The sequence below is a fragment of the Bubalus kerabau genome, chromosome 4, assembly GCF_029407905.1.
Source record: "Bubalus kerabau isolate K-KA32 ecotype Philippines breed swamp buffalo chromosome 4, PCC_UOA_SB_1v2, whole genome shotgun sequence".
Classification (NCBI taxonomy): Eukaryota; Metazoa; Chordata; class Mammalia; order Artiodactyla; family Bovidae; genus Bubalus; species Bubalus kerabau.
The window spans coordinates 180,229,306-180,257,018 of NC_073627.1; the positions used below are offsets into that span (position 1 = coordinate 180,229,306).

The 27,713-nt window shown below is 40.1% G+C and overlaps 1 protein-coding gene and 1 pseudogene across 5 annotated transcripts in view; one reads left to right on the forward strand and one right to left on the reverse strand.

Moving 5' to 3' along the window:
• Positions 1-20,423, reverse strand: part of LOC129651070 (complement C5-like) — a 38,234-nt pseudogene extending 17,811 nt beyond the window's left edge.
• A 125-nt stretch (positions 20,424-20,548) lies between these two features.
• The window catches only part of CNTRL (centriolin), an 87,627-nt gene continuing 80,462 nt past the window's right edge, over positions 20,549-27,713 (forward strand). For 4 of the 5 annotated variants that reach the window (XM_055579515.1, XM_055579519.1, XM_055579518.1 and 1 more), the window contains exons 1-2: positions 20,549-20,958; positions 27,361-27,608. In XM_055579515.1, coding sequence (XP_055435490.1) covers positions 27,392-27,608 — 217 coding nt within the window. In that variant the 5' untranslated portion in view covers positions 20,549-20,958; positions 27,361-27,391. Of the gene's footprint in view, positions 20,959-21,132; positions 21,250-27,360; positions 27,609-27,713 lie in introns of those variants that run through there. The other variant, XM_055579516.1, reaches the window with a different exon arrangement.

Below are 27,713 nucleotides of genomic sequence, written 5' to 3' on the forward strand. Positions count from 1 at the left end.
CCACTGATTCTCCTGGGAGTTTCTAGGCCTGGCAGCCGCCAGTCCACTCACTGCCATGGTCATCTCTGTACCTTGCTTCTTCCTGGCTCCAGACCTCTGCACCTTTAACATGGACCCAAAACGTGGTCCAACGTCTATCAAACCCTCTCTGTGGTTTAAAGGCCTCTCTCGGTCTTAAAGACCAAGCTCAGGACCTGCTCTCATCCTTTCATAATTCCCTCCAGAGTAATCTAATAATCATCTCCAGCACTTCCTTCCCTTCGGGCTGATCTGCTATTGGTCCTACATCATCCCCTACTCGGCTTACTGTGGTATGTGTGCTTATTTGCCCTTCTGAACTCAAACGCTTATGAAGGACACATCCCATAATCCCCCAAATAAATCAAGAAAGGCTAAGTGTGGAAGCTCTGGAGAAATACCTGGATTTGAAGCCTGATTCAGCCAATAATGATGAGTATAACCTGAGTGGCTACTTAACCTCTCTAAGCCTCAGTCTTTTCGTCTATAAACAGGAGATGGTTGTATTGACGCTATGCGGTTGTATGATGATCTAAGGCTCACCATGCGCCTCTCACTGGCACCACAGCTGTACTGCTACAGCCCGCGCCACGTCCACCCACGCTTCACAAACAACAAGAGGGTATGAACTAATAGGACTCACTTAAGAGTGTAAAGACCACCACCAAAAGGCGTTCTTTAACGGGGCCATCAAAACGTATTTCAACTGACATTAAATTTACACACACAAAAAGTCAGTCAGGATAACAGAAGTGTAAAATTACCAATTGTACCCACAATAGATGCTAAATATATACTTGCTTCTATTCAATAATGGATAATTTAATGCCATATTTTACCGGTATTATAATAATGAAAGCTATTCATATAATGAAAATGCCATAGTTAAATTTTTATGTAAATTAGTGGCATACTTACTATAAAAGTTAAGGTAATTTCTTTTTGCAATGGTTTTAGGTTTTCATCCAATGAATAAACTCTAACGTTTACTGTAAGAAAAAAATGGTCATTATTAGAAACTCTGTTCAACTCACAAGCTGACAACATTATTAATAATCCTACAATATGAGGGCCATGAAATTGAAAGTAAAATTAAGAAAGTAAAAAACATTAAATCCAAGTTCCAAGGGAAAGATGAATCAGCATGTTGTGCATGAACTGCAAAGTGGAAAAAAATATTCTTTTCACCAAAAATTTCCTGGATGGGGTTCCTTTAAATATTTCTCTTTTTTGCATTTAAAATAGTATTAAATTTATTAAAAAGTAGCTTTATACAACCTTTTGTATTTTTAACCACTGGTAGATAAGAAAGACTGCAGCTCACTGGTGTCTGAATTAACTATAGAGTAGAGGAGAAAGAACATAAGCAGTAAGTTGTGTTGACAGAACCTAGTGAAGCATTCTGTAATACAAAATCTGCATGTTTAAGTACTGGAGTACATGGAGGCCTTCCCCAGTGGTTCAGCGGTAAAGAATCCTGCAATGCAGGAGACACAGGTTCACTCCTTGGGTCAGGAAGATCCCCTAGAGAATGAAATGGTAACCCACTCCAGTGTGCTTGCCTGGGAAACCCCATGGACAGAGGAGCCTGCTGGACTATATGCATGTGGTCGCCAAAGAGTTGGACACAACTTACCGACTAAACAATGACAAAGTAGGCCTACACATTCAGGGAAGGCTACTGCAGGCTTCAAATTTGAACAAGGCCAACCCCATCCCATGCCAAAATCTAAGAGGGAGGAAAACAAAGTTTGGGGGGCTTCCCAGGTGGCTTTAATGGTAAAGAATCTACCTGCCAAAGCAGGAGATGCAGGAGACTCAGGTTTGATCCCTGGTTTGGGAATGTTCCCTGGAGGAGGAAATAGCAACCCACTCCAGTACTCTTGCTTGAAAAGTTCCATGGACAAGAGGAGCCTGGCGGGCTACAATCCATGAGGTTGCAAAGAGTCAGACACAACTGAGCGACTGAGCATCACACACGTGGATAGAAGGATGGAAGCTTTTCCTTAGATACAGGCATTTCTGATCATGTGTCTAAGAAATAGTTCTGACAGTCTAAAGCCAGGTTAATTGTGTATTGGCAGGGACCTGATGCTAAAATTATGTCGGTGATCTCCATCTTGGGTCTGTCTAGTCAGAACTATAGATTTTCCAGTAGTCATGTATGGATGTGAGAGTTGGACCATAAAGAAAGCTGAGCACTGAAGAATTGATGCTTTTGAACTATGGTGCTGGAGAAGACTCTTGAGAGTCCCTTGGACTGCAAGGAGATCAAACCAGTCCATCCTATAGGAAATCAGTCCTGAATATTCATTGGAAGGACTGATGCTGAAGCTGAAGCTCCAATACTTTGGCCACCTGATGCGAAGAACTGACTCATTGGAAAAGACCCTAATGCTGGGAAAGATTGAAGGCAGGAGGAGAAGGGGATGACAGAGGATGAGATAGTTGGATGGCATCACCAACTCGATGGACATGAGTTTGAGTAAGCTCTGGGAGTTGGTGATGGACAGGGAAGCCTGGCGTGCTGTAGTCCATGGGATAGCAAAGAGTCAGACACGACTGAGTGACTGAACTGAACTGATCTCCATCTTATCTTATTCTGTTTATCTAATTAACACCATCTTCAATGGTCATTCATAAAGGGCAGCTGCATTCAGTACATCCCCATTAGATCAACCTTTCTTCCCACACTTGAGATAACTTGTAGACGAAATCTCCCAAAAGAAGACTGAAACCATTTCGAACTGAAACCATTTCGAACTGGAAACAAGGAGGCAGACATAGCTAGGTGAACTTTGCAATATAGTTCACAATTTTCAATGTTAGTATGAAATTGAAATATTTTTATAGAGGAAGATGATATTGAGAATTAAAAATTAGATTTTTTAAAGTTAAAATTCAGCCTCTGTATTAAGTTCTATAATACATCACTTTGTTTTTTTAAAAAACTATTTTGAAAGGAGTCTTGGCATCATTCTAACAAAGGTCTTTCTACCTCTAAATTATACTCATATTTTGCTGATTCTTTGTTTTATAATTTAACCTTTAGTTTGTCAGATCTTTACTTTTGTGTAAGGTGTAATTTGGAAATTAACTCCATTTTTTCACCGCAAAATAAACCACTTGTCCTAATACCATTAATCAGGTATTAACCATTAACCATCTCACTTTCCTCCCAGAAATTATAATTCTTTTTTTATTATACCTGACTGATCTGAATCGTAAATAGATTTGTCTGTCTGAATGACGAGAAATCCATTGTCATAGCGTAGTGGAATTTTTGCTGCTTTTGAAAAATGAGCAGATAAAGCTTCTAAATATACATGTGAAATTGCATTTGGTCCTCCAGATAACTCTTTTGGTTGTATCTGTTAAAAAATTAATGGATGAATATTATATAATTGAGATATTAAGATAATATAAGTTATTATATTAATTATGATTATATTAATCATATGTTATTAACTAACTTATATAAATATAAATATATTAAGATAATAAAAACATATGTCTTTTAGGTATATATGAAAATGAGTTGTTATCTATATGCAACATATAAAAATTTTATAAAATTAAACAGTACATGTATTTTTCCACAAACACCTCTATATTTTAGTTTCTTATCAAATTTCATTTGAAACAATCATTTTTAAAAAGTTGATCCAGGGTAAATGTCTATTAAAAATGACAATCACTAAAGAATTCAATTTTTAATAAACAAGATAACCAAAAGTCATTAAGAAACATTAAGAAGCTCAAAAGTTAATCAGCAATGGATGAGTGGAAGAATGGGAGGATTCAGATATCAGGTAGAGAATGGACTAAATCACTTATCACATGGTAGTATAAGTGAATAAAATATCTCATGTTTATTTAGTTATACCTCGACTTTTATTGAAAATCAAAATCTTTCTTTTCATGATGATTTTCATGTCCATTGGTCATTATATAATTAGTAAGTAGCCCTCTTCAAGTACACTGCATATGATCAGTATATTTTATAGAAATAGAATTTTGACATTTTTTTTGAGCATTGTTAACAAATTTGTTTAGAAGAAAATTTGCTTGATTCAAGTCTAAACAGAAAGTAGTAAAAGCCTATGATAGATACATATGTTAGGGAAAAAAATAATTTTTCTAGAATACCATGGGATTAGAATGTTAAATATAGTTTAGGAAAACAAATGTTCAAAGTGTTCTCTATTAACTTCTCTGAATTTCTAAAATCAAGTCAAACCTATTTTTATGCCTCTATATATTAACATTTGTTTTCCTCCTAATAAATAAGTATCTAAATATTCAAGTATCTAAATTATCTCTTTTTAGTATTTATTGTGTAATTTTAAAACAAGTACATGTGTTGGTTAATTTGGTTTTCAACTGATGTCACCAAATCTTTTCACCTAATAACCTTTATCTGCTTCATTCAAACTTTTACATTTTTCTACATTGCCCCCAAGTCAGAAGCAGATTCTCTATTTAACATTTCCCACTTACTTGCATGTAAAATCATATGGCACTTATCTCACTAACTAATGATCTCAATAGTGTGATGTATCCACATCTTTATCCACATATGTAACAAGGATCAGTGTACCATCTACATATGGGTTTTATAAAGAAACATTTTGCATGTAAAAAGAAACTATAAGAAGAATACATACAGTTAGGCTTGCAGAGCTTTGAAATTTATTTTCTGGAGATAAATTAACTTGGTCAGAAGAATATGTAAAACTTCTGTCAGGATAACTTTTAACAGCAATGGTCACTGGAAATGATTTTGTGTATCCATGAACTTGCATTACTACATTTTCAGAGGCTCCAACATAGAATACATTAGGTGCTGGGACAACATATCTGCTGAAACTGTTAAAATTATTTAGTACAACATAATTTTTAATGTTTTTTACTTAACTCAAATTAGCAAATTTTCTTACATTTAACAATATGTGTTTTACTTCTCAAAATTTTATCATCTAGGATAAAGCCAGGACAGTGTCCTGAAAAGCAGGATTTCATCCTAAGGATGATATTTCAAAGAGGCAGATGGAAATTATTTTAATCAGTTGCAGCCAGGGCAACACTTAATAGAGTCCTCTATAAGAAGTGAAAATAGGGATCATGCTTCTGTCTGGAATTTTTAACCAAACATCAATCAGTAAATTACTCTTCCTCAGGGCATGGGCAATAGTCTGGGAAAATACAGAGTACTAGAATACAAGTTATGCTAGCTCACAAAGTATTCATATTAAAAAGCAGGGAAATAACATTAGACAACAGAGAAAAGGAATTCACTTGGATTTCTCAGGACTAGAAAGTCAATTTCATGTGGCATTGATTGAATTCTGCTGTCTATAAAACTATAATCAAAACACATTGTAAATGAAAAGGGGACCCTTAACTTACGTTTGCTCCTGTTCCCAACTTCTTCCCAAGCAGAAAAAAATAAACACTATGCTTAAAATGTCCATGGCTGGGTTAGGATTCAACTGTTGATACAACCTTTCTTGAAACTGCCCTTTTTGTGTGTGAACTCAGTTTGAAGAATTTGGTTAAATAAGTCCTCAAGTTAATTATTAATATCAGATAATGGGATCACTGAAAAGGAAACCTAAGAATTTAAATGATAACCTTTTAATGTCCACAGATAATTTTGGAATTCAAAGCAGAGAAACTTGTTTTGATGACTAAAACAGAAAAGATACCCAAATGGGAGTCTCTAGGAAAAATGTTTCAAAGATGGACACAGACACATAATATTTGGAGGCTGCTGTGGTCTTGAACAATTTCCTGATATAGTAAATGCAGTTGATGCCCTGGTCAGATCCCCTTTTCTGGGCCTGGTATATGCACACTACAGATGCTGGGAATATCAGTTGCTTAACTTTTCTAATTGCTCACTTCTCCAGGGATTACTAACTCACTTCAGCCACTGGACACAGCTTGCCCAGAAATGCCTGAGAAGTCATATCCTTTTCCTGGGACTGGTCCACAGTTAAAATGGACCGGTTCTGGGAATACAACAGATGACTCCCGTGACTTAAGCTGGGACAACCTTGTAGTACCACTCATGCTACAGAGCCTCTCATGGGATCAGGTTGAAGCAAGATCTTGCTTGAAGCCACACCTTTGCTTATCTTCTCTCCTGCCCTGTCTTGCTTCCCTCGCTACTTACAAACTTCTCTTAAGAAAAGTCTAACCATGAACCACTTGTAGAGAGTGTTTCCCAGTCTCAGGCTCTGCTTCTAGGAAACCATTCAAAATTTAATGAACATGAAAGGGGACTATCTTCCTGGACTCTGTGTAGAAAGTCTTAGATACGGAAATGATTCTGAGGTTTCCCTATAGTGAGTCTGGTTTGAATTGTGCCCACAAGACCTGTACTGATCCACTTTAGAGCAGATCTGAAATCCCAAGACAGTCTTCCCAAGTCCTGGGGTGTTCCCAAGGGATTACTCTAATCTACTCTGGGATTAGAATTGACCCATCAGTTCAGTTCAGTTCAGTTGCTCAGTCATGTCTGACTCTTTGCAACCCCATGAATTGCAGCACACCAGGCTTCCCTGTCCATCACCAACTCTCAGAGTTCACCCAAACTCATGTCCATCGAGCTGGCAATGCCATCCAGCCATCTCATCCTCTGTCGTCCCCTTTTCCTCCTGCCCCCAATCCCTCCCAGCATCAGAGTCTTTTCTGATGAGTCAACTCTTCGCATGAGGTGGCCAAGGTATTGGAGTTTCAGCTTTAGCATCAGTCCTTCCAAAGAACACCCAGGACTGATCTCCTTTAGAATGGACTGGTTAGATTTCCTTGCAGTCCAAGGGACTCTCAAGAGTCTTCTCCAACACCACAGTTCAAAAGCATCAATTCTTCGGTGCTCAGCTTTCTTCACAGTCCAACACTCACATCCATACATGACCACAGGAAAAACCATAGCCTTGACTAGACGGACCTTTGTTGGCAAAGTAATGTCTCTGCTTTTCAATATGCTATCTAGGTTGGTCATAACTTTTCTTCCAAGGAGTAAGTGTCTTTTAATTTCATGGCTGCAGTCACCATCTGCAGTGATTTTGGAGCCCAGAAAAATAAAGTCTGACACTGTTTCCACTGTTTCCCCATCTATTTCCGATGAAGTGATGGGACCAGATGCCATGATCTTCGTTTTCTGAATGTTGAGCTTTAAGCCAACTTTTTCACTCTCCTCTTTCACCTTCATCAAGAGGCTTTTTATTTCCTCTTTACTTTCTGCCATAAGGGTGGTGTTATCTCCATATCTGAGGTTATTGATATTTCTCCTGGCAATCTTGATTCCAGCTTGTGCTTCTTCCAGCCCAGCATTTCTCATGATGTACTCTGCATATAAGTTAAATAAGCAGGGTGACAATATACAGCCTTGACGTACTCCTTTTTCTATTTGGAACCAGTCTGTTGTTCCATGTCCAGTTCTAACTGTTGCTTCCCGACCTGCATATAGGTTTCTCAAGAGGCAGTTCAGGTGGTCTGGTATTCCCATCTCTTTCAGAATTTTCCACAGTTTATTGTGATCCACATAGTCAAAGGCTTTGGCATAGTCAATAAAGCAGAATTAGATGTTTTTCTGGAACTCTCTTGCTTTTTCCATGATCCAGCGGATGTTGGCAATTTGATCTCTGGTTCCTCTGCTTTTTATAAAACCAGTTTGAACATCTGGAAGTTCATGGTTTGTGTATTGCTGAAGCCTGGCTTGGAGAATTTTGAGCATTACTTTACTAGCATGTGAGATGAGTGCAATTGTGCGGTAGTTTGAGCATTCTTTGGCATTGCCTTTCTTTGGGATTGGAATGAAAACTGGCCACTGCTGAGTTTTCCAAATTTGCTGGCATATTGAGTGCAACACTTTCACAGCATCATATTCCAGGATTTGAAATAGCTCAACTGGAATTCCATCACCTCCACTAGCTTTGTTTGTAGTGATGCTTTCTAAAGCCCACTTGACTTCACATTCCAGGATGTCTGGCTCTAGGTGAGTGATCACACCATTGTGATTATCTGGGTCATGAAGATCTTTTTTGTACAGTTCTTCTGTGTATTCTTGCCACCTCTTCTTAATATCTTCTGCTTCTGTCAGGTCCATACCATTTCTGTCCTTTATCAAGCACATCTTTGCATGAAATGTTCCCTTGGTATCTCTAATTTTCTTGAAGAGATCTCTAGTCTTTCCCATTCTGTTGTTTTTCTCTATTTCTTTGCATTGATCGCTGAGGAAGGCTTTCTTATCTCTCCTTGCTATTCTTTGGAACTCTGCATTCAGATGCTTATATCTTTCCTTTTCTCCTTTGCTTTTCACTCCTCTTCTTTTCACAGCTACTTGTAAGGCCTCCTCAGACAGCCATTTTGCTTTTTTGCATTTCTTTTCCATGGAGATGGTCTTGATCCCTGTCTTCTGTACAATGTCATGAACCTCCGTCCATAGTTCATCAGGTACTCTATCTATCAGATCTAGTCCCTTAAATCTATTTCTCACTTCCACTGTATAATCATAAGGAATTTGATTTAGGTCGTACCTGAATGGTCTAGTGGTTTTCCCTACTTTCTTCAATTTAAGTCTGAATTTGGCAATAAGGAGTTCATGATCTGAGCCACAGTCAGCTCCTGGTCTTGTTTTTGCTGACTGTATAAAGCTTCTCCCTCTTTGGCTGCAAAGAATATAATCAATCTGATTTCTGTGTTGACCATCTGGTGATGTCCATGTGCAGAGTCTTCTCTTGTGTTGTTGGAAGAGGGTGTTTGCTATGACCAGTGGGTTCTCTTGGCAAAACTCTATTAGCCTTTGCCCTGCTTCATTCCGTATTCCAAGGCCAAATTTGCCTGTTACTCCAGGTGTTTCTTGACTTCAACTTTTGCGTTCCATTCCCCTATAATGAAAAGGACATCTTTTTTGGGTGTTAGTTCTAAAAGGTCTTGGAGGTCTTCATAGAACTGTTCAACTTCAGCTTCTTCAGTATTACTGGTTGGGGCATAGACTTGGATTACTGTGATATTGAATGGTTTGCCTTGGAAACGAACAGAGATCATTCTGTCATTTTTGAGATTGTATCCAAGTACTGCATTTCAGACTCTTTTGTTGACAATGATGACTACTCCATTTCTTCTGAGGGATTCCTGCCCACAGTAGTAGATATAGTGGTCACCCGAGTTAAATTCACCCTTTCCAGTCCATTTTAGTTCACTGATTCCTAGAATGTCGACGTTCACTCTTGCTGTCTCCTGTTTGACCACTTCCAATTTGCCTTGATTCATGGACCTAACAATACAGGTTCCTATGCAATATTGCTTTTTACAGCATCCGACCTTGTTTCTATCACCAGTCACATTCCAACTGGGTATTGTTTTTGCTTTGGCTCCATCCCTTCATTCTTTGTGGAGTTACTTTCTCCACTGATCTCCAGTAGCATATTGGGCACCTACGACCTGGGGAGTTCCTCTTTCAGTATCCTATCATTTTGCCTTTTCATACTGTTCATGGGGTTCTCAAGGCTAGAATACTGAAGTGATTTGCCATTCTCTTCTCCAGTGGACCACATTCTGTCAGATGTGACCCATCAGTGACCAGGATATGGGCAAGGAAACTGTGAAGCTATTGTTGTCTTATTTTCCTCAAGGTTGCATTCAATTACCTATACAGATTCATCCTAAACTACAAGTTTTCAGATGTCATCAGGATGGCTGGTGGTTACGATGATGGACTGTGTAGTTGCTTCTTCACTTGTCTGTTTTCCCTTCTAGATTACAGCTGTATGATGACAGGTACTGAGTCTAACATATACAATAGGGATACACACAGAACTTTTCACAGCACCTAAAACGTACTTAGCCACTTAACAAACTGCTGCTAAATGAATGAACAAATAAATGCATCATCAGGTGCGTCCAAAGAAGATGATGCTGAAAGGGCAGTTGAGGGCCGGATTGTATATGGCCATGAATGTCACAGTAAGGAGCGTAGAATGGAAATTAAGCACATTTTGAACTTGCTGCTCTGACACTGAAGATGTAGCTATCCTTTTTAATGTACTAATATTCTTTATAGGCTTCCTTGGTGGCTCAGACAGTAAAGCGTCTGCCTGCAATGCAGGAGACCCGAGTTCAATCCCTGGGTTGGGAAGATCCCCTGGAGAAGGAAATGGCAACCCACTCCAGTATTCTTGCCTGGAAAACCCCATGGACAGAGGAGCCTGGTAGGCTACAGTCCATGGTGTCGCAGAGAGTTGGACACGACTGAGCAACTTTACTTGGACTTTCAAGTATTCTTTATTTTATGAAAAGAATAGACAGGTAGTACATGCTATACAAAGAATTAAGAAAATTGTTCTCTAAGGTAAAACACAAGCAGAAATTATTGAAAGTGTGAGATGTCAAACATTAATTCACAACAGCAACTTTAAAAAATGATCTACCATAAAAGCATAAGATTTTGATCGTGTTTGTTAAGTAGGAACCTCATTGCTGTTAAGTGAGACTTCATTTTGTTGGTAATTGTAATAATAATGCAATTGTATGAGTAGTGAATGAACAGTCTCATGGAATTGATGCCACTGACATTTATGATGTTGCAAGACCATCTTCTAAACTGTGACCAGTAGGCTAATATTTGAACCACTGAGGTCTGAATCATATCAAGCAGGAACAATGATAAGACAATTACTAAGCAAAAGTATACTAAAAAGATTTAATGTAAAAAGATTTTTAGATTGCAACTGGCGCAACTGATAAGTCTGGCATCAATTCAGTCCAGAACATTTTCACACTGAGAGTCAGAAAAACTCTCAGCTCTGCTGAGAGTGACTGTAGCTGTATTTTAATTTTTGGCCATTTGGTTCTGTAACTGAAGCCATGCAAAGGGAAAAACATTTTATTTCAAGGTCATATTTAATAAATGCCAACTCTTCTCACACAAGCTTCAAAACTTTGGTCACAAGAAGACAATGTGTTTTTCTTGTTTTGTATGCAGGCCCATGCATGGACTTAAACTATAACTAAGAAGAAACAAAGACAGTGACACAGACATGGAGCCAAAAGAGCTTCTGATCAAATTTCATACCATTTTCAGTTTAATTTACACAGTACTGAAATAGGCCACAAACATTTGTCATTCCCTAATACTGAGGAGGGATATTCCCCTCCTCCCCACTTGTGACAAATAAACAAAACTATGATAATAACAATGAACAAAAACTGATAACAACTGAGGTTATCTCAGACTTCCTCAGTCATGGCACCGCTGGCATGTGGGCTGAGTTGCGTATTGTAGTGGCTGCCCTGTGCACTGCAGGCTATGCAGCAGCATGCCTGGCACCATTAGGTGTCAGTAGAACCTTCCCAGTCATGAAACAAAATGTCCCAGACATTACCAATGTCCCCTGGGCAAAATAACCCTTGGTTGAGAATCAGTGGGTTGCTGCTGTATGGTTTAGCATTTAAAGGGAGAATGAGGAAAGTACTTACTTAGGCTCCTATCAAAGATACAGAATTTAGCAGGCTCTTCACTTGAGCTGTTTGAGTATTTTAAGTTAACATTGCAAACTACAATTCCCTCGACTTCCCTCATAAAGATATTACCTCAAATAACCATCTCTCTAATGATGACTTCGGAGAAGGCAATGGCACCCCACTCCAGTACTCTTGCCTGGAAAATCCCATGGATGGAGGAGCCTGGTAGTCTGCAGTCCATGGGGTCGCTAGAAGTCGGACACGACTGAGCGACTTCACTTTCACTTTTCACTTTCATGCATTGGAGAAGGAAATGGCAACCCACTCCAGTGTTCTTGCCTGGAGAATACCAGGGATGGGGGGGCCTGGTGGGCTGCCATCTCTGGGATCGCACAGAGTCGGACAGGACTGAACTGACTTAGCAGCAGCAGCAGCAGCAGCAATGATGACTTCCAAATTGATATCTCCAGTGAGAAACTCTACTTCTAAATGTTGGTTTGCTCCAGGGTTCTGGTCTTTTTAAAAATCTTTTTCTACATACATTTACTGGCAGGCAATCTCATTTAATGGCATGGATTTCAATACCATCTCTGTACACCAATACATCTAAATTTCACTCCCTGGAGCTCTCTTCTACCTGTCTTACTCAAAATCTCCACTTGAATATCTACTGCCTCACTTAAAATCTCTACTTGGCAATCTAATTAGCATCTTAAATTTAATACATCCCAACTCCGACTCAATGGACATGCGTTTGAGTGAACTACAGGAGTTGGTGATGAACAGGGAGGCCTGGCGTGCTGTGATTCATGGGGTCGCAAAGAATCGGACACAACTGAGCGACTGAACTGAACTGAACTGAACTTCTAAAGATCTCCTCCACCACAACAGAGCAAACAATGAAAAATTGTCAGATGTCTGAAAAAAGCCTCTAACATAAATTTGTTAACATAAACTTTCCCCCCAAAATTAAGGAGGGGAAAACTTTGGAGGAAATATAGCTTATACAAAGTGAAGAAGACTATTACCCTTTCCACAAAACAAACAAGATGCAACATTCTTGTAAAGATATATTACATCCATGAAGCAAGAATAGGATACAATTAAAAGGAACATTCAGAAACAAAATGAGCTCTTGGATATGAAAGACATGACAGCATAAGCAGAAAACTTTGGAAGATAAAGTAAAGTAAATCTTCAAAGAAAAAATTAAAGCAAAAAGACAAAGGGATGGAGGATAAGATGATTAGAGGACCAGCATGAATAATGGGAGCTCCAGAAAGAGGGGACAGAAAAGAATGGAGGGAACTTTCATCAATGAAATAATAAGAAAAAAATTTAACAACAGAAGGACATAGTTGTTAGATTAGAAAAACCTTCCAAGTGCCAAGCAGAAAGATGAATATATATTGATACCAAAGCATGTCATTTGAAACTTTTGAGACACTAAGAACAGAAAAATAGATCCTACTAGTTTCCAGAGAGAGAAGGAAAGAGGTGACATATAAAGGAGTAGGAGTTGAAAGGATTAGGAGTTAGAATGGAGAAAGATTTGGGCTTTTCAGCATGGGGAGAAGATGACGATGAAGTAATATCTTCAAAGTTCTAAAGGAAAATTATTTCTAATGTAGAACTCTATATACAACCAAATTATCCATCAACTGTAACAACAAAGACATTTTTTTAAATGCAAGATTTAGAAAAAGTTTTTTCCTTCTGTAACACTATGCAAATGTGTCACTACCAAAGAGAGGTAGAGAATGTGCTCTACCAAAAAAGAGAAAAAAACCAACAGAATAGAGATATGGGATACATGTAATAGAAGATCAAATGCAAGAGGGAGGCAAAAGGATTTCTCAATAGGATAATGAAGGGAAAATCCTTGATGACAGCAGTATGCAAGATTTACAGGAAAACCCAAACACTTGGAGCAGCTGGGACTCAAAGGACCTAGATTTATGTTGCTGTTCTATCATTTTTCTAACTTGAGGTAAGAATGTCCACGTGAGTCTGATCTAGGTTCCTATTTGTATTGGCTTGTTGTAATCACATTCTCTGGAGAAGGGCAAGGCAACCCACTCCAGTATTCTTGCCTGGAAAATCCCATGGACAGAGGAGCCTGGTGGGCTACAGTCCATAGGGATCGCAAGAGTTGGACACGACTCAGCGACTAAACCACCACCACCAATCACATTCTGTTGAAATTCCTGCTTTTTGCTCCTGACCCACACTACTCCCTATCAGATGCCTAGTTGCCATGATTTCTGTTCTTACTATGTGACCATGTACACTGACAGCCTAAGAAGCAGTTCCTGTATACTCTCAAGAGATAAAACAAGGTTGTGATCCAGAAAATATTCACCTATCTACTTTAGGGATCCTAATAATGGCAATCTTGACCTTTCTTTAAGTAGACTTTCTACTTTTGGCTTTCTACTTAGTTATTCAAAGCTAAATATTATATTTGTTGTTGTTGTTAAGTCAGTATGTCATGTCTGACTCTTTTGCGACCCCATGGACTGTAGCTTGCCAGCCAGGCTCTTCTGTCCATGGGATTTCCCGGGCAAGAATACTGGAGTGGATTGCCATTTCCTTCTACAGGGGATCTTCTTGACCCAAGGACTGAACACACATCTCCTGCATTGGCAGGCAGATTCTTTACCATTCAACCACCAGGGAAGTCCAAACATTATATTAAGGACAAATATATACTTGAAAAAACTATAGAGAAAAGCAAGAAGATTATTAAAATAAAATTCAGAATTTTTAATATAAAAGTCATTTTCCTTTGGGAAAAAGGGTGGGAAATGATATAGGGGATGGGTACATTAGGGTTACAAAGAGAGCATTTGTTTCTTAATGTGGGTGGTAGATACGCAAGTATTCATTATGTTATTATTCTTTAAGCTGTATTTAAATTTTTATAACCTCTTCTATATATGTGATAAATGATAAATGCCATGTAAAAGATTAAATAACACATTTTAAGAGTGATGAGTACTTTTTACAGAAAAATCAAACCTAAGTGGAAGGTAAACACAATATATTCTACAAATATTTATGTGCTCTCCTTTCTTTTGTCAGCTTCTTTAATAAAGTTAAATTATATAAGGTAATAATAACAAATTACTTGGTGTGTTAGTAACATATATGCAGGTTGTAAGTACTATAATAATAGCACAAAAATGGGGAAAGAGGAAATAAAGCTATTTCTGTGGAGTAGCATTTTTATGTTTAACTGGCATTAGATTAGTACAAATATGAAGGAGACTTGTATAAGTTAAGGTGTATATGGTAAGCCTTAGAGTAATCATTAAAAAAGAAGTTTTTTTAAGTTAATTAAAATACTAAAACTAGAAAATTATTAAATAGTCAAAATATTTATTTAAAGTAAAAGAAAGCTGAAGGAGGAATTAAGAAAAAAAGAAATAAAACATAAAAACAAAAAATAAAATGGCAGCTATAAATCAAGGTATATAAATTATAAAAATAAAAGAATAAATTAAATTGTACAATTAAAAGCTAGAAACTTCCAGGCAAATAAAAAATAAGATTCAACTACATGCTATCTACAGAATATACAGTTTTGGTTCAAAGATAAAAATAGGTTGAAAGTAAAAGGACAGGAAAAGATATATCATGCAAACAGCAACTATTAATATAAGAAAATGGGAGTGGCTATACTATGTTAGACAAAACAGACTTTGAAATTTTAAAAATTGCTAGAGATAAAGAGGGATTTTTATAAGAACAGAAGAGTCAACCCATCAGGAGGATATAACAATTATAAACATATATACTTGCCACCAGAGCTCCAAAATATGTGAAGCAAAAATGGACAGTTGAAGGGAGAAACAGAAAATTTCAACAATAATCATTTCAGTTATGGATAGAACAGCTATGTAAAAGATCAACAAGGAAAAAGACTAGAACAACACCACAAATCAACAAGACCTGGTAGACAAACGTTTTATTCCAAAAGAACAGAATATACATTTTTCTCAAGTGCACATGAAACATTATCCAGGATAGATCATATGCTAGGCTATAAAACAAGCCTCAGTTAGTACAAAAGGACTGAAAAAACATATTTTTCTGATCACAATTGAGCAAAATTAAATATTAATGACAAGATAAATTTGAGGAACTTCTAAATCTGTGAAAATTAAACAAAGCATTCCTAAAAAAAAAAACAAACCAACAATAAGTCTAAGAAGAAATTACAAGGGAAATTAGAAAATAGTTTTAGAAGAATGACAATGAAACACACAACACACCAAAACAAAAGGGATACAGCTAAAGCAGCACTTAGCAGAAAATCTTTTGTTATAAATGCCTACATTATAAAGGAAAAAAGATCTCAAATAAAAAACCTAATCTCCACTTTAAGACAGTGAAAAGAGTAAACCAATACAAAGCAAGCAGAAGGAAATAAATGATGAGGATTAGAGTGGAAATTAATGAAATAAAGAGTAGAGCAACTCCCTTGGAGTCAGTGGTTAATACTCCATGCTTCCACTGCAGGGGATGTGGATTGGTTCCCTGGTCGGGGAACTAAGATCCTGCATGCCAATTGGCAAAAAAAAAAAAGAAAAAAGAAGAAGAAAAGAAAATTTATTGAACTGAATAAAAATGAACATGCAGCATATCAACATGAATTATAACAAAAGAGTAGAAAAACAGTAGAGAAAATCAACCTAACCAAAGCTGGTTCTTTGAAAAGAGCAACAAAATTAACAAAGTTTTAGTTAAGCTCTTTCCAAAAACGAGAAGACTCAAATTGCTAAAATCACAAATGAAACAGGAGACATTACTTCCAACATTCAATAAGAGGAAGGGAATACTAAGGGATCATCTCCTAAGATTCAGTTTGGTCTCTCACTTTATCCTTTAAACCTACCAGCCAGAACCTAAGTGTCACTCTAAGTGAAGGCCATCAAAGGCCTAATTACTAAGAAGGTCTTCAGAAATCATTATGAGAGAGAATTAGGAGGAATTCAAGCTCCTGCATTGAGTTACAGAGTCGCTCAGTCATGTCTGACTCTTTGTGACCCATGGACTGCAGCACACCAGGCTTCCCTGTCTGTCACAAACTCCCAGAGCTTGCTCAAACTCATGTCCATCGAGTCAGTGATGCCATCCAACCATCTCATCCTCTGTCGTCCCCTTCTCCTCCCGCCTTCAATCTTTCCCAGCATCAGGGTCTTTTCCAATGAGTCAGTTCTTCGAATCAGGTGGCCAAAGTATTGCAGGTTCAGCTTCAGCCTCAGTCCTTCCAGTGAATATTCAGGACTGATTTCCTTTAGGATGGACTGGTTTGATCTCCTTGCAGTCCAAGGGACTCTTTAAGAGCCTTCTCCAACACCACAGTTCAAAAGCATCAATTCTTCAGCACTCAGTTTTCTTTATGGTCCAACTCTCACATCCATACATGACTCCTAGAAAAACTATAGCTTTGATTAGACAGACCTTTGTCAGCAAAGTAATGTCTCTGCTTTTTAATATACTGTCTAGGTTGGTCATAGCTTTTCTTCCAAGGAGCAAGTGTCTTTTAATTTCATGACTGCAGTCACCACCTGCAGTGATTTTGGAGCCCAAGAAAATAAAGTCTCTCACTATTTCCATTGTTTCCCCATATATTTGCCATGATGGGACCAGATGCCACAATCTTAGTTTTTTGTATGTTAAGTTTTAAGCCAGCTTGTTCACTCTCTTCTTTCACTTTCATCAAGAGGCTCTTTAGTTCTTCTTCACTTTCTGCCATAAGGGTGGTGTCATCTGCATATCTGAGGTTATTGCTATTTCTCCTGGCAATCTTGATTCCAGTTTGTGCTTCATCCAGCCCGGCATTTTGCATGATGCACTCTGCATATAAGTTAAACAAGCAGGGTGACAATATAAAGCCTTGATGTACTCCTTTCCCAATTTGGAACCAGTCCATGTCTGGTTCTAACTGTTGCTTCCTGACCTGCATACAGATTTCTCAGGAGGCAGGAAAGATGGTCTGGTGTTCCCATCTCTTGAAGAATTTCCCACAGTTTGTCATGATCCACACAGTCAAGGGCTTTAGCATAGCCAATGAAGCAGATGTTTTTCTGGAACTCTCTTGCTTTTTCGATGATCCAATGGATGTTGGCAATTTCTTCTCTGGTTCCTCTGACTTTTCTAAATCCAGCTTGAACATCTAGAAGTTCTCAGTTCACATACTGTTGAAGCCTGGCTTGGAGAATTTTGAGCATTACTTTGCCAGCATGTGAGATGAGTGCAATTGTGTGATAGTTTGAACTTTCTTTGGGATTGGAATGAAATCTGACCTTTTCCAGTCCTGTGGCCACTGCTGAGTTTTCCAAATTTGCTGGCATATTGAGTGCAACACTTTCACAGCATCATCTTTTAGGATTTGAAATAGTTCAACTGGAATTCTATCACCTCCACTAGCTTTGTTTTTAGTGATGCTTCCTAAGGCCCACTTGACTTCACATTCCAGGATATCTGGCTCTAGGTGAGTGATCATACCACTATGGTTATCTGGGTCATGAAGATCTTTTTTGTATAGTTCTTCTGTGTATTCTTGCTACCTCTTGTTAATATCTTCTGCTTCTGTTAGGTCCATACCATTTCTGTCCTTTATTGTGCCCATCTTTGCACGAAATGTTCCCTTGGTATCTCTAATTTTCTTGAAGGGATTTTTAGTCTTTCCCATTTTATTGTTTTGCTTTATTTCTTTGCACTAATCACTGAGGAAGGCTTTCTTATCTCTCCTTGCGATTCTTTGAAACTCCACATTCAGATGGGTATATCTTTCCTTTTCTCCTTTGCCTTTTGCTTCTCTTCTTTTTTCATCTATTTGTAAGGCCTCCTCAGACAACCATTTTGCCTTTTTGCATTTCTTTTTGGGGGGATGGTCTTGATTACTGCCTCCTGTACAATGTCATGAACCTCCACCCATAGTTCTTTAGGCACTCTGTTTATCAGATCTAATCCCTTGAATCTATTTGTCACTTTGGGATTTGATTTAGGTCATACCTGAATGATCTAGTGATGGTGATTGCAGCCATGAAATTAAAAGATGCTTGCTCCTTGGAAGGAAAGTTATGATGACCAACCTAGACAGCATATTAAAAAGCAGAGATATTACTTTGCCAGCAAAGGTCCGTCTAGTCAAGGCTATGGTTTTTCCAGTAGTCATGTACGGATGTGAGAGTTGGACTATAAAGAAAGCTGAGTGCTGAAGAATTGATGGTTTTGAACTGTGGTGTTGGAGAAGACTCTTGACAGTCCCTTGGACTGCAAGGAGATCCAACCAGTCCATCCTAAAGGAGATCAGTCCTGGGTGTTCATTGGAAGGACTGATGTTGAAGTTGAAACTCCAATATTTTGGCCACCTGATGCAAACAACTGACTCATTTGAAAAGACCCTGATGCTGGGAAAGATTGAAGGCGGGAGGAGAAGGGGACAACAGAGAATGAGGTGGTTGGATGGCATCAATGACTCAATGGACATGAGTTTGAGTAAACTCTGGGAGTTGGTGATGGACAGGGAGGCATGGTGTGCTGCAGTCCAAGGGGTCACAGAGTCAGACATGACTGAGCAACTGAATTGACTGAGTGACCATTCTCTGGATTTTGTGTATATTTTCGACAGCTACTTATTAGATTGATAATGAACTATACCAGCATACCATGTTTTGATAATGGATCCTACCTGAATATCATTACAGACTTTAAGGGGTATAGCAGTGAGGTGACACAATAAATCTAATTCTCTGTGGGAAAAGAGAAGAAAAAAAACAACAACCAAGTGTCAGAACAAAACAAAAAATAATAGAACTGAAAGTCAGCAATGTACACATTCCAAACTAATAAATATCATCTAAGATTAGAATTTTTTTAAGAAAGGATAGATCTTCCTTTCAATTTAAAATGTGGGGCTTTTCATGAATTTTGACATTTCTAGAGCTCAAAGGGTCTCCTGTGTCGCTTAAATACTAGTGGGGGAGAGAGAAGCATTCACTTAAATGTGAACGTGAATGGCGCCCCCTGTTGAAAACTACCTGAACTTCTGATTCCTAAATCCATCTCTGCCTTTCAGAAAAATTACAAGGGCTTAAGATGGTTCAATGGCACCCCACTCCAGTACTCTTGCCTTGAAAATCCCATGGACGGAGGAGCCTGGTAAGCTGCAGTCCAGGGGGTCGCGAAGAGTCGGACACGACTGAGCGACTTCACTTTCACTCTTCAGTTTCATGCATTGGAGAAGGAAATGGCAACCCACTCCAGTATTCTTGCCTGGAGAATCCCAGGGACGGGGGAGCCTGGTGGGCTGCCACCTTGGGGTCGCACAGAGTCGGACACGACTGAAGCGACTTAGCAGCAGAGCAGCAGCAAGATGGTTCATAATAAGGCCTCTATTCTTGCTTTAGCTTCTGCACTCCAGATTTTTGGCTGCCATCCTGATTTATTTAACATCAGCTCATTGTCAAGCTCCTTCTCCCCATTCCTCCTGGGGTTTGCACAAGTTGCTCTCTTTGCCAAGCAAAATTTTCCCCACTCCCATGCTCCTTGACTAAGTTCTTTGGTTCTTACAAGACTTAAGGAAGGATGAGGCATCATTTGGCAAAGGTCATTTGCCTAATGACCTTTGCCTAATACTGTCCAGGGTACCAGCTGGGAAATGGGAAGCTGGAATGGAGGAACGGTGTCCTTAGAGACCACGTTTTTAAAAAGAATTCACCGTATTTCCCTAGCATTCAGCACAGTAAGTGCTAAATTCTCTTAAACTATGTGTTAAAAATATGTGGTGAAATGCAGCCCTTTCAGGCAGGCCACAGCCGAAGTTTCTTCCGCTGCTTTGGCTTTCCTGTCACAACCGGAGGACTATTCTCAGCCAGGACTCCGAGGCCGCTCTCATTCCCGTAACCTCTCGGGTGCATCTGAAGCCTAAACTGCGTTCCCTCAGAGGTTCATCTACGTCTGACCTGTCTGGCCCCTGAAGGAGAGAATTCGCCTCAGAAACGGGCCGTGCGAAGGAAGAGCGTGCGAGGCACACTAGTTCAAAGCCAGACGGCCAGCAATGGACATGCGGGGGCTTGGTGACAGCTACATGGGTCTCTCAGGTCGTCCTCAGACCCAGCCCCCGCGGAGTGTGTCAAGGCCTGAGCATGAGTCGGCCGCTTCGCCTCAGAGAAAAGAGCAGGGCCTCTCGCCGCCGGCAGCGGGAAATCTCGCCTCGCGCGGGCTCCCGCGGGCTCCCACCCGCCTTTGCGCGCCCGCGGCCCTGGCCGACTGAGAGGCGGGAAGCCTGGTCCCGCCCCCAAGCTCCGGGGCGGGGCGTGACCGCTGCAGGCTCCGCCCACGCGGCGCGCACGGCCCCACGGCAACCGGCACAACACAACAAAATGGCTGCTGCGCCGCTGGGCGCCTGAAGGGAACTGCCGGCACCTCTCCGCTCGGCCTCGCTCCTTCGTGGTGAGTGCCAGGCCTGGTCTAGGCCGTTCTCCGGCCTCCAGGCGGAGCGGGTGGGGACCAGCGGCGAAGGCGGGAAGGCCTGGACCCAGCGAGGGATGGATTCGGGGCGGGGGCGTGTGCCTTGGAGTTGGGATTGGATGGGAAGGAGGGGAGGGCCCGGAACCGGCGTGGGGCGGGGGAGGAGGATGGAGGGAGGTTTGGATTAGAAGAGAGGAGGTTCCGGGGTGGGGGCTTTGGGATGAAGGGCCGGAGTGTGGGGAGGTGTGGACGCGGGGGTTCGGCGAGTGAAAGGTAGGGTCCCGCTGCCGAGCGGAGCGGGGTGGAGATGTGCCAGGGGTCTGCGGGGAATGGCTGGGATACAGGATGGTGTGGGTACCCTGACGGGCGTCCTGAAATCGACCGGAACACAGTACATGGAGAAAAAGGAGAGTTGGGATATGGGGAATAAAAAGAAGGGGAAGAGTAAATACTTTGTCTTATAACGGTTAAGGGACAGGTGCGTTTTCAAGTCAAAGCTTGGCTTCACGTCTTGATTCTGCCACCTGTGCTACTGACCGTCTGTGAGGTTTGGGCTTGCTCATGTTTTCTCGTTTGTGAAAATACTCACTGACTACTTTTGAGTGTACCTTGTGTGCCAGATTCGGTTCTGCATCCTTTAGTCCTTCCCATTAACTGATTTAGAATTTAACTTGAACGAGGTTATCATTCCCATCTTAAAAGTGATGAAACTGTGGATCAGAGAAGTTAAATAATTTGTCTGTGTCACACAGAAAGTGGAAAATTAACCTTTGAACTCAGACTTAATTGTAGAACCCAAGCTCTTAGTTCTTCAGGATACATTGTCACTTATAAATGAGGTTAATAATGATCATAATACACATTATCTGCAAGAATTTGTTTGGTAATGTCTTTTAGAGTGCTTAGCACAGGCCTTTCTTCACTCATGCAACAAATATTTATTGTGCACCAAACAATACAGCCTCTACTGTATTGTAGCCTCAACTCTAGAAGGAGAAACAAGCAATAATCAAGTTGTTTCACAAATAATCATTTAATTCTACTTGTAAGGTGTTGGGAAGGATGCTATTTGGAGCAGAGACCTGATCCTGTTGTGTGTTTTGAGTGTGGAAGTCCTGCCTTCCCAGCCCTGTATTCTTAGAGCCTCACAGTTCTTGGTGCCTTAAAGTTGTGGAATAAAATGGAATGACTGAAAAAAAATAAACTCATGGAAAGGTTTGGGAAGCTTTTTTTCTCCCATACCTGAGTAGCATGGAGAGAGATGTAAGAGGAGAGTTCGGGATGTTAATAGGATATGGAGGGACACAGATGTCAGGGCGTTAGAAGGGAGAGGCACATAGATAGCCAGTTGGGTTGAGATGAAGTGGAATGGATGGAGACTGGAGTATTTTGTTTGAAGAGGGGATAATTAGAAGCCAGAGTATTCGAATGAATTAGGATGTCAGAATATTTGCTGTGATGAGCAGTTTGGGAAATCAGGATGAATACAGAAATGTGGAGGCAGGACACTAGAGAGAACTGTAGAGAAATGGAGAAGACTAGTACAGTGTTAGGGAAGAGACTTTGTGGGAGAACTTGGCAATCAGAATGGGATGAAGGGTGGGAGGCAAAGGTTGACGAGCACAGGATGGGAGAATTGCCCTTGGTGAAGAATAGGAGTCAGGGTATTTGAAAGGACTAGTTGGAGAATAAGAGTGTTTAAATGTGTCAGAGGGTATGGGATGAAGTCGAATTATAGGGAAAGTACTGAGATGTGATTAAAGGGCTAAGGGGTGCCATGGAGAGGGATATGGAGGTCAAGAAATAGGGATGGATATTTGCTTATTGGAGTAGCTGGGAAGAGAGATGGAAGGTTTGGGAATTATAGAGATCTGCTTCATTTGGACGGAGAAGGCAATGGTACCCCACTCCAGTACTCTTGCCTGGAAAATCCCATGGATGGAGGAGCCTGGTAGGCTGCAGTCCATGGGGTTGCAGAGTCGGACACGACTGAGCGACTTAACTTTCACTTTTCACTTTCATGCATTGGAGAAGGAAATGGCAACCCACTCCAGTGTTCTTACCTGGAGAATCCCAGGGACGGGGGAGCCTGGCGGGCTGCTGTCTATGGGGTCGCACAGAGTCGGACACGACTGAAGTGACTTAGCAGCAGCAGCAGCAACAGCCTAATTTGGAAAAGATAAGAGATGATGGAATCTTAGAAAGGCTGGATAGAGGTGAAGGTGTAGACTCTACTAAGCTGTGGTGGAGGGGATTGTTAGATCAAGGCCAGTTTCTGAATCTGAGGACAGGATGCTCAATCATATGACTTTGATTATCACATCATTCCAGTGGCTTTCTTTTATTCTGCAGACTTACCTTCTGGGTTTTCAAAATGTATCTCCAGCTCTGGACTTGTTTTGATTTCAGTTTATACTGCCCCTTCACACACACTAGCCCTGCCTCTTGTCTCTGTCTTCTCTTTTCTATTGCTCGGTCTTTCTGTTGTTTATGTAATTGCAGACCACAGCCTTGGTCAAGCAACATCGCTCTCTCTCTTAAACTCGTGGTTCAAGGTTTTACTGCTGCCAGGTGTCCTTCCTCAAGTACAGTAAATCCTTAAGCCCATATTACTGAGTTAGCTCTTCTGTGAGATCGTATGTCCAGGCTTTACAGGGGCTATGGCGACCCAGGGAGGAGGTCTGGGAATGCACTGTGACTTCAAAGCCATCATTTAATCTTTCAGGTTACAATTCATTAAAGGAAGGAGTTGATTTTGATTTCTGGAATCCATTCTAATGTATTTATTTAACTCTGTTATTGAGTAAGGCAGAGTTTTTCGAATCAAGAGGGATCTCACGATATTCTAGTGAGGCCCAAAGAGTCTTGATCATTAGGATGTTGTGAGAGGAATTCAGGATGGTTCAATATTTTAAGAAGTTAGAGATAAGACTAAAGTGCAGGGTGTAGAATAATTGTGTTGCATAAAAATGTAGGATGTACGTGCATTTTTAAACCAAGAAACTAAAAATGTGTATAAAGCATATCTCTGGAGCATGTAGCATGCTGTCATTCTAATTTTATCATTTTCTGTCATGCTATGAGATAGAGAAAGACATACAGAAGTGGGAACTGGGCCCTGTACCACTCTCTTTTATTTTTTAAGTCCTTTGCCCTTATGAAAATTGTATTTAACTCAGGAATGAATAAAATTGTGTTACTAAAGCACATGCCTCTTAGCTCTTTTCAAGCTTGAGTATATCATTATTTAGAAAGAGAGCACCAGTACAATATAACACAGAATGAGGCGTATTACAAAGAGACTTTTTGCCTTGGCAGAATGTTAAGATAGAAATTGTTTGCCACACTTGTGAAATTAGGTCCTAAAGCTTTGTGATTAAGACATCAATAGCAGTTGTGTGAATTGAGGGAAGCTTTTCTGACCTTTGTGGATGATTTGACATGAAAAAACTAAAGAGAAAGTAAAGACATAGATCTGCAGTTTGAAGTGATCTAGATTGTGGAACAAGGCAGTTGTCCTTGTTGTACTGTATACCTGTGAAACAATAATCACTTTTTAAAAAAATTTAGCAGGTTTTTGCTACCTTCAAACTAGTCTCCTTAAGACGCTAGATCGTGAGTTCAGTGATGCTTTCGTTGTATTAAATTTTCTGTTTTTCCTTCAAAAAAATTAAAATGTTTTAAAAAGCTACCATTTATTTTTATTTATTTTCCTTCCTTCCTGTTTTTATTTTATTACTTTTTTTGGGCCATGCCTCACACAGCCTGTGGGGCCTTAGTTCCCTGACCAGGGATCGAACCCACAGCCCCTGAATTGGAAGCATGGAAACTTAACCACTGGACAGCTGGAAAAGTCCCTGGCATTAGGATTTGAGCTATCCAAAAACTTTGGGTTGCAGATTACTTTTCTAAAAAATAGTTTGTGTTTTGTCTTCACACTTTAGGAATTCCCTGGTGGCTTGGTAGAGAATCTGCCTGCAGTGCAGGAGACCCAGGTTCAACCCCTGAGTTGGGAAGATCCTCTGGACAAGGGAATGGCTACCCACTCCAGTATTCTTGCCTGGAGAATCCTATGGACAGAGGAGTCTGGTGGGCTGCAGTCCATGGGGTTGCAAAGAGTTAGACCCAACTGGGTGACTAATATCTACACGTACACACACTACATTTTCAGTAGTGAGGGTATGGGAAATTATGGATATTGAGCAAAGTAGAATCATTGTTAATGCAGCTTGTTCAAGACCTATACATCTTATAACATTTTTTGGTTCAAAAGTTTGGCAGATTTATAATTTTTGCAATGTACTTATAAGAGCAGTTGTATATCATGAAAATCTTTTTTGCATAAACCTAACTTGTAAGTTAGGACTCTTGGTATTGAGGACTGATACTGCCCATGAAGATAGCCTTTTGTTGAAGTATTGAATAGCATTTTATTGTTTCTAGGTTCTTTATGAATAATGCATCCAATAAATAGTAATTATCTGCCATCTTCTAGGCTCTGTTCTTGGCCTGGAATACATCAGTGAATAATATCGCTACTTTCATGGAACTTAAATTCTACTAGATTAATTGTGTGATTTGACTTACAAGTTAATTTGAGAGAAGAACTGATTCTCATCATTACTCCAGCTAGCATTCTATCTGAATTTGGACTTTTACCTAATACCACTGGATTTGGCAGTGATTTCTTGGATATGAAATCAAAGGCACAGGCGGCAAAAGGAAAAATAGACCAGTTGGATTTCTTTAAAAATTTTAAAGGAGTATCAAATGACAATATCTCAGGGACCTCCCTGGTGGCTCAGAGGTAAAGAATCGCCTGCCAGTGCAGGAGACACGGGTCTGATCCGTAGGCCAGGAAGATCCCACATGCCACAGAGCAGCTAAGCCCGTGTGCCACAACTACTGAGCCCGTGCTCTAGAGCAGAGGAGCCCCAGTGACTGAAGCCGGAGCACCCTAGAGCCCATGCTTCGCAACAAGAGAAGCCACCACAGCAAGAAGCCCCCGCACTGCAACTAGAGAAAAGCCCAGGCAGCAGCAGAAGACCCAGCACACTAAAAATAAATAGTTTTATTTTTTAAGACAATATCAATTAGTAGAAAGGAAATCACGGGGTGGGAGAAAACTTTTACAAATTATTTATTTGACTAAAGTTAATATGCAGACTATATAGTGAGAACTCCTGAAAAGGTTAAAAAAAGAAAGACCAAAGGCAAGCATTTGCAACACCAGAAATTAGATACAGAGGTCGGTGCGGCTCCAGCCCACAGAGTCTAGGAAAGTAGTGACAGATGTGAGGCTAGAGAGACAGGGCCACATCCCGGGGGCTCTCATAAGTCATGATAAATGTTTCATTTATTACAGACCCATAGATTAACCTTTTAAATAGATCACTCTGGCCGCAATGTAGTGATGGAAGAGGAAGGGAAGAGAGCTTGTAGACAAATCAGCTAGAAGCTGTTATAGTAGTTTGATGAGTGTGTGGATTAGAGTAGAAGAGAGGGGAGATGGAAAGAAGAGGACTAATTTGAGGGATACTTAGGAAGTAGAATTGACAAAACTTGGTGACTGATTGGTTTTGGGAAGAAGGAAGTGACTCCCAGTTTCTGGCTTATTCCCAAGAGCATTGTCCACTAGTAAGGGAACGCTGGGGGAGGAACAGGATGGGAAGAAAATGAGGGCGGGATGAGGGAAATGATATGTTCAATCTGGACATGTTGATTCACGATGCCAATGAGATGTCAGGTAGACAGTTGAGAATAGGTGTCTGGACTCAGAAGAGTTGGATTGAAAATATAAACATCAGTAAAAAGGTGGCATTGGGAACCATGGGTGTACATTAGGTTGTCTCAATTAAGTTTAGAGAGAGATCAGAGGAGACCTGAGGAGCTCTGACATTTAAAGAGTGAATGGATGCGCCTTGGCCGGGAAAGGAGGCTGAGGAGTGGCCAGGGAGATGGGAGGAGAGTGTGGTGTACCAGAAACCAGAGGAAGAAACTGTTGCAGGAATGAGAGAGCACTGATCAGCATGAAATGCTGCTGGTTGTCCAGTATTTCCAGCTTTATGCACTCTAGAACTCTTTGTAAGTAGAAGAGGCACTGTGACTAGTTTGGTCTGATAAACTGAGAACCAAAGTGACAGATGAGGCTTCTGGCTGGAGTACATGTCAGTACAAGACCCTCTGGAGGTCTCTCTTCCCTCTGGTAAGGTAATCAGCAGTGTCTGAAATGGTGTCTGCTTCCATCAGCTTGGAGTAGTGTGGGTTCTAGCATCTATAACTTCTGAATTTAAAATTTTGTAGTCTTGAAAATTCTAGAAATAGACTAATAGTTTTGATAACTCTAAAAATTAACATTGTTAAATATACTGGAAACTCTTACAGGTTTTGATGGATACCTGGCTTTATTCTTGCAATGAAGAAAGGTCCTCAGCAAAAAATTTCCAAAACAAAGATGCCACCATCATCTCACTCTCCTAGTCCATCATCTCTTACGTCCAATATGAGATCTAGGTCACTTTCACCTTTAAACGGATCTGAGACTCTGCCTTTTCATTCTGGAAGACAGTGGTATGGGCAAGTCGAGATTATAGGTGAAAACTCTATGCTTTTGGACTACCATGACCAGAAAGGTAATGCTTTTTAATCTGCAAATTTCACCAAATACTCTTCTAAGTACAGATGGAAAATACTGAACTTACATTTTTGGTCCAAATATAACATGTATCCATCCTACT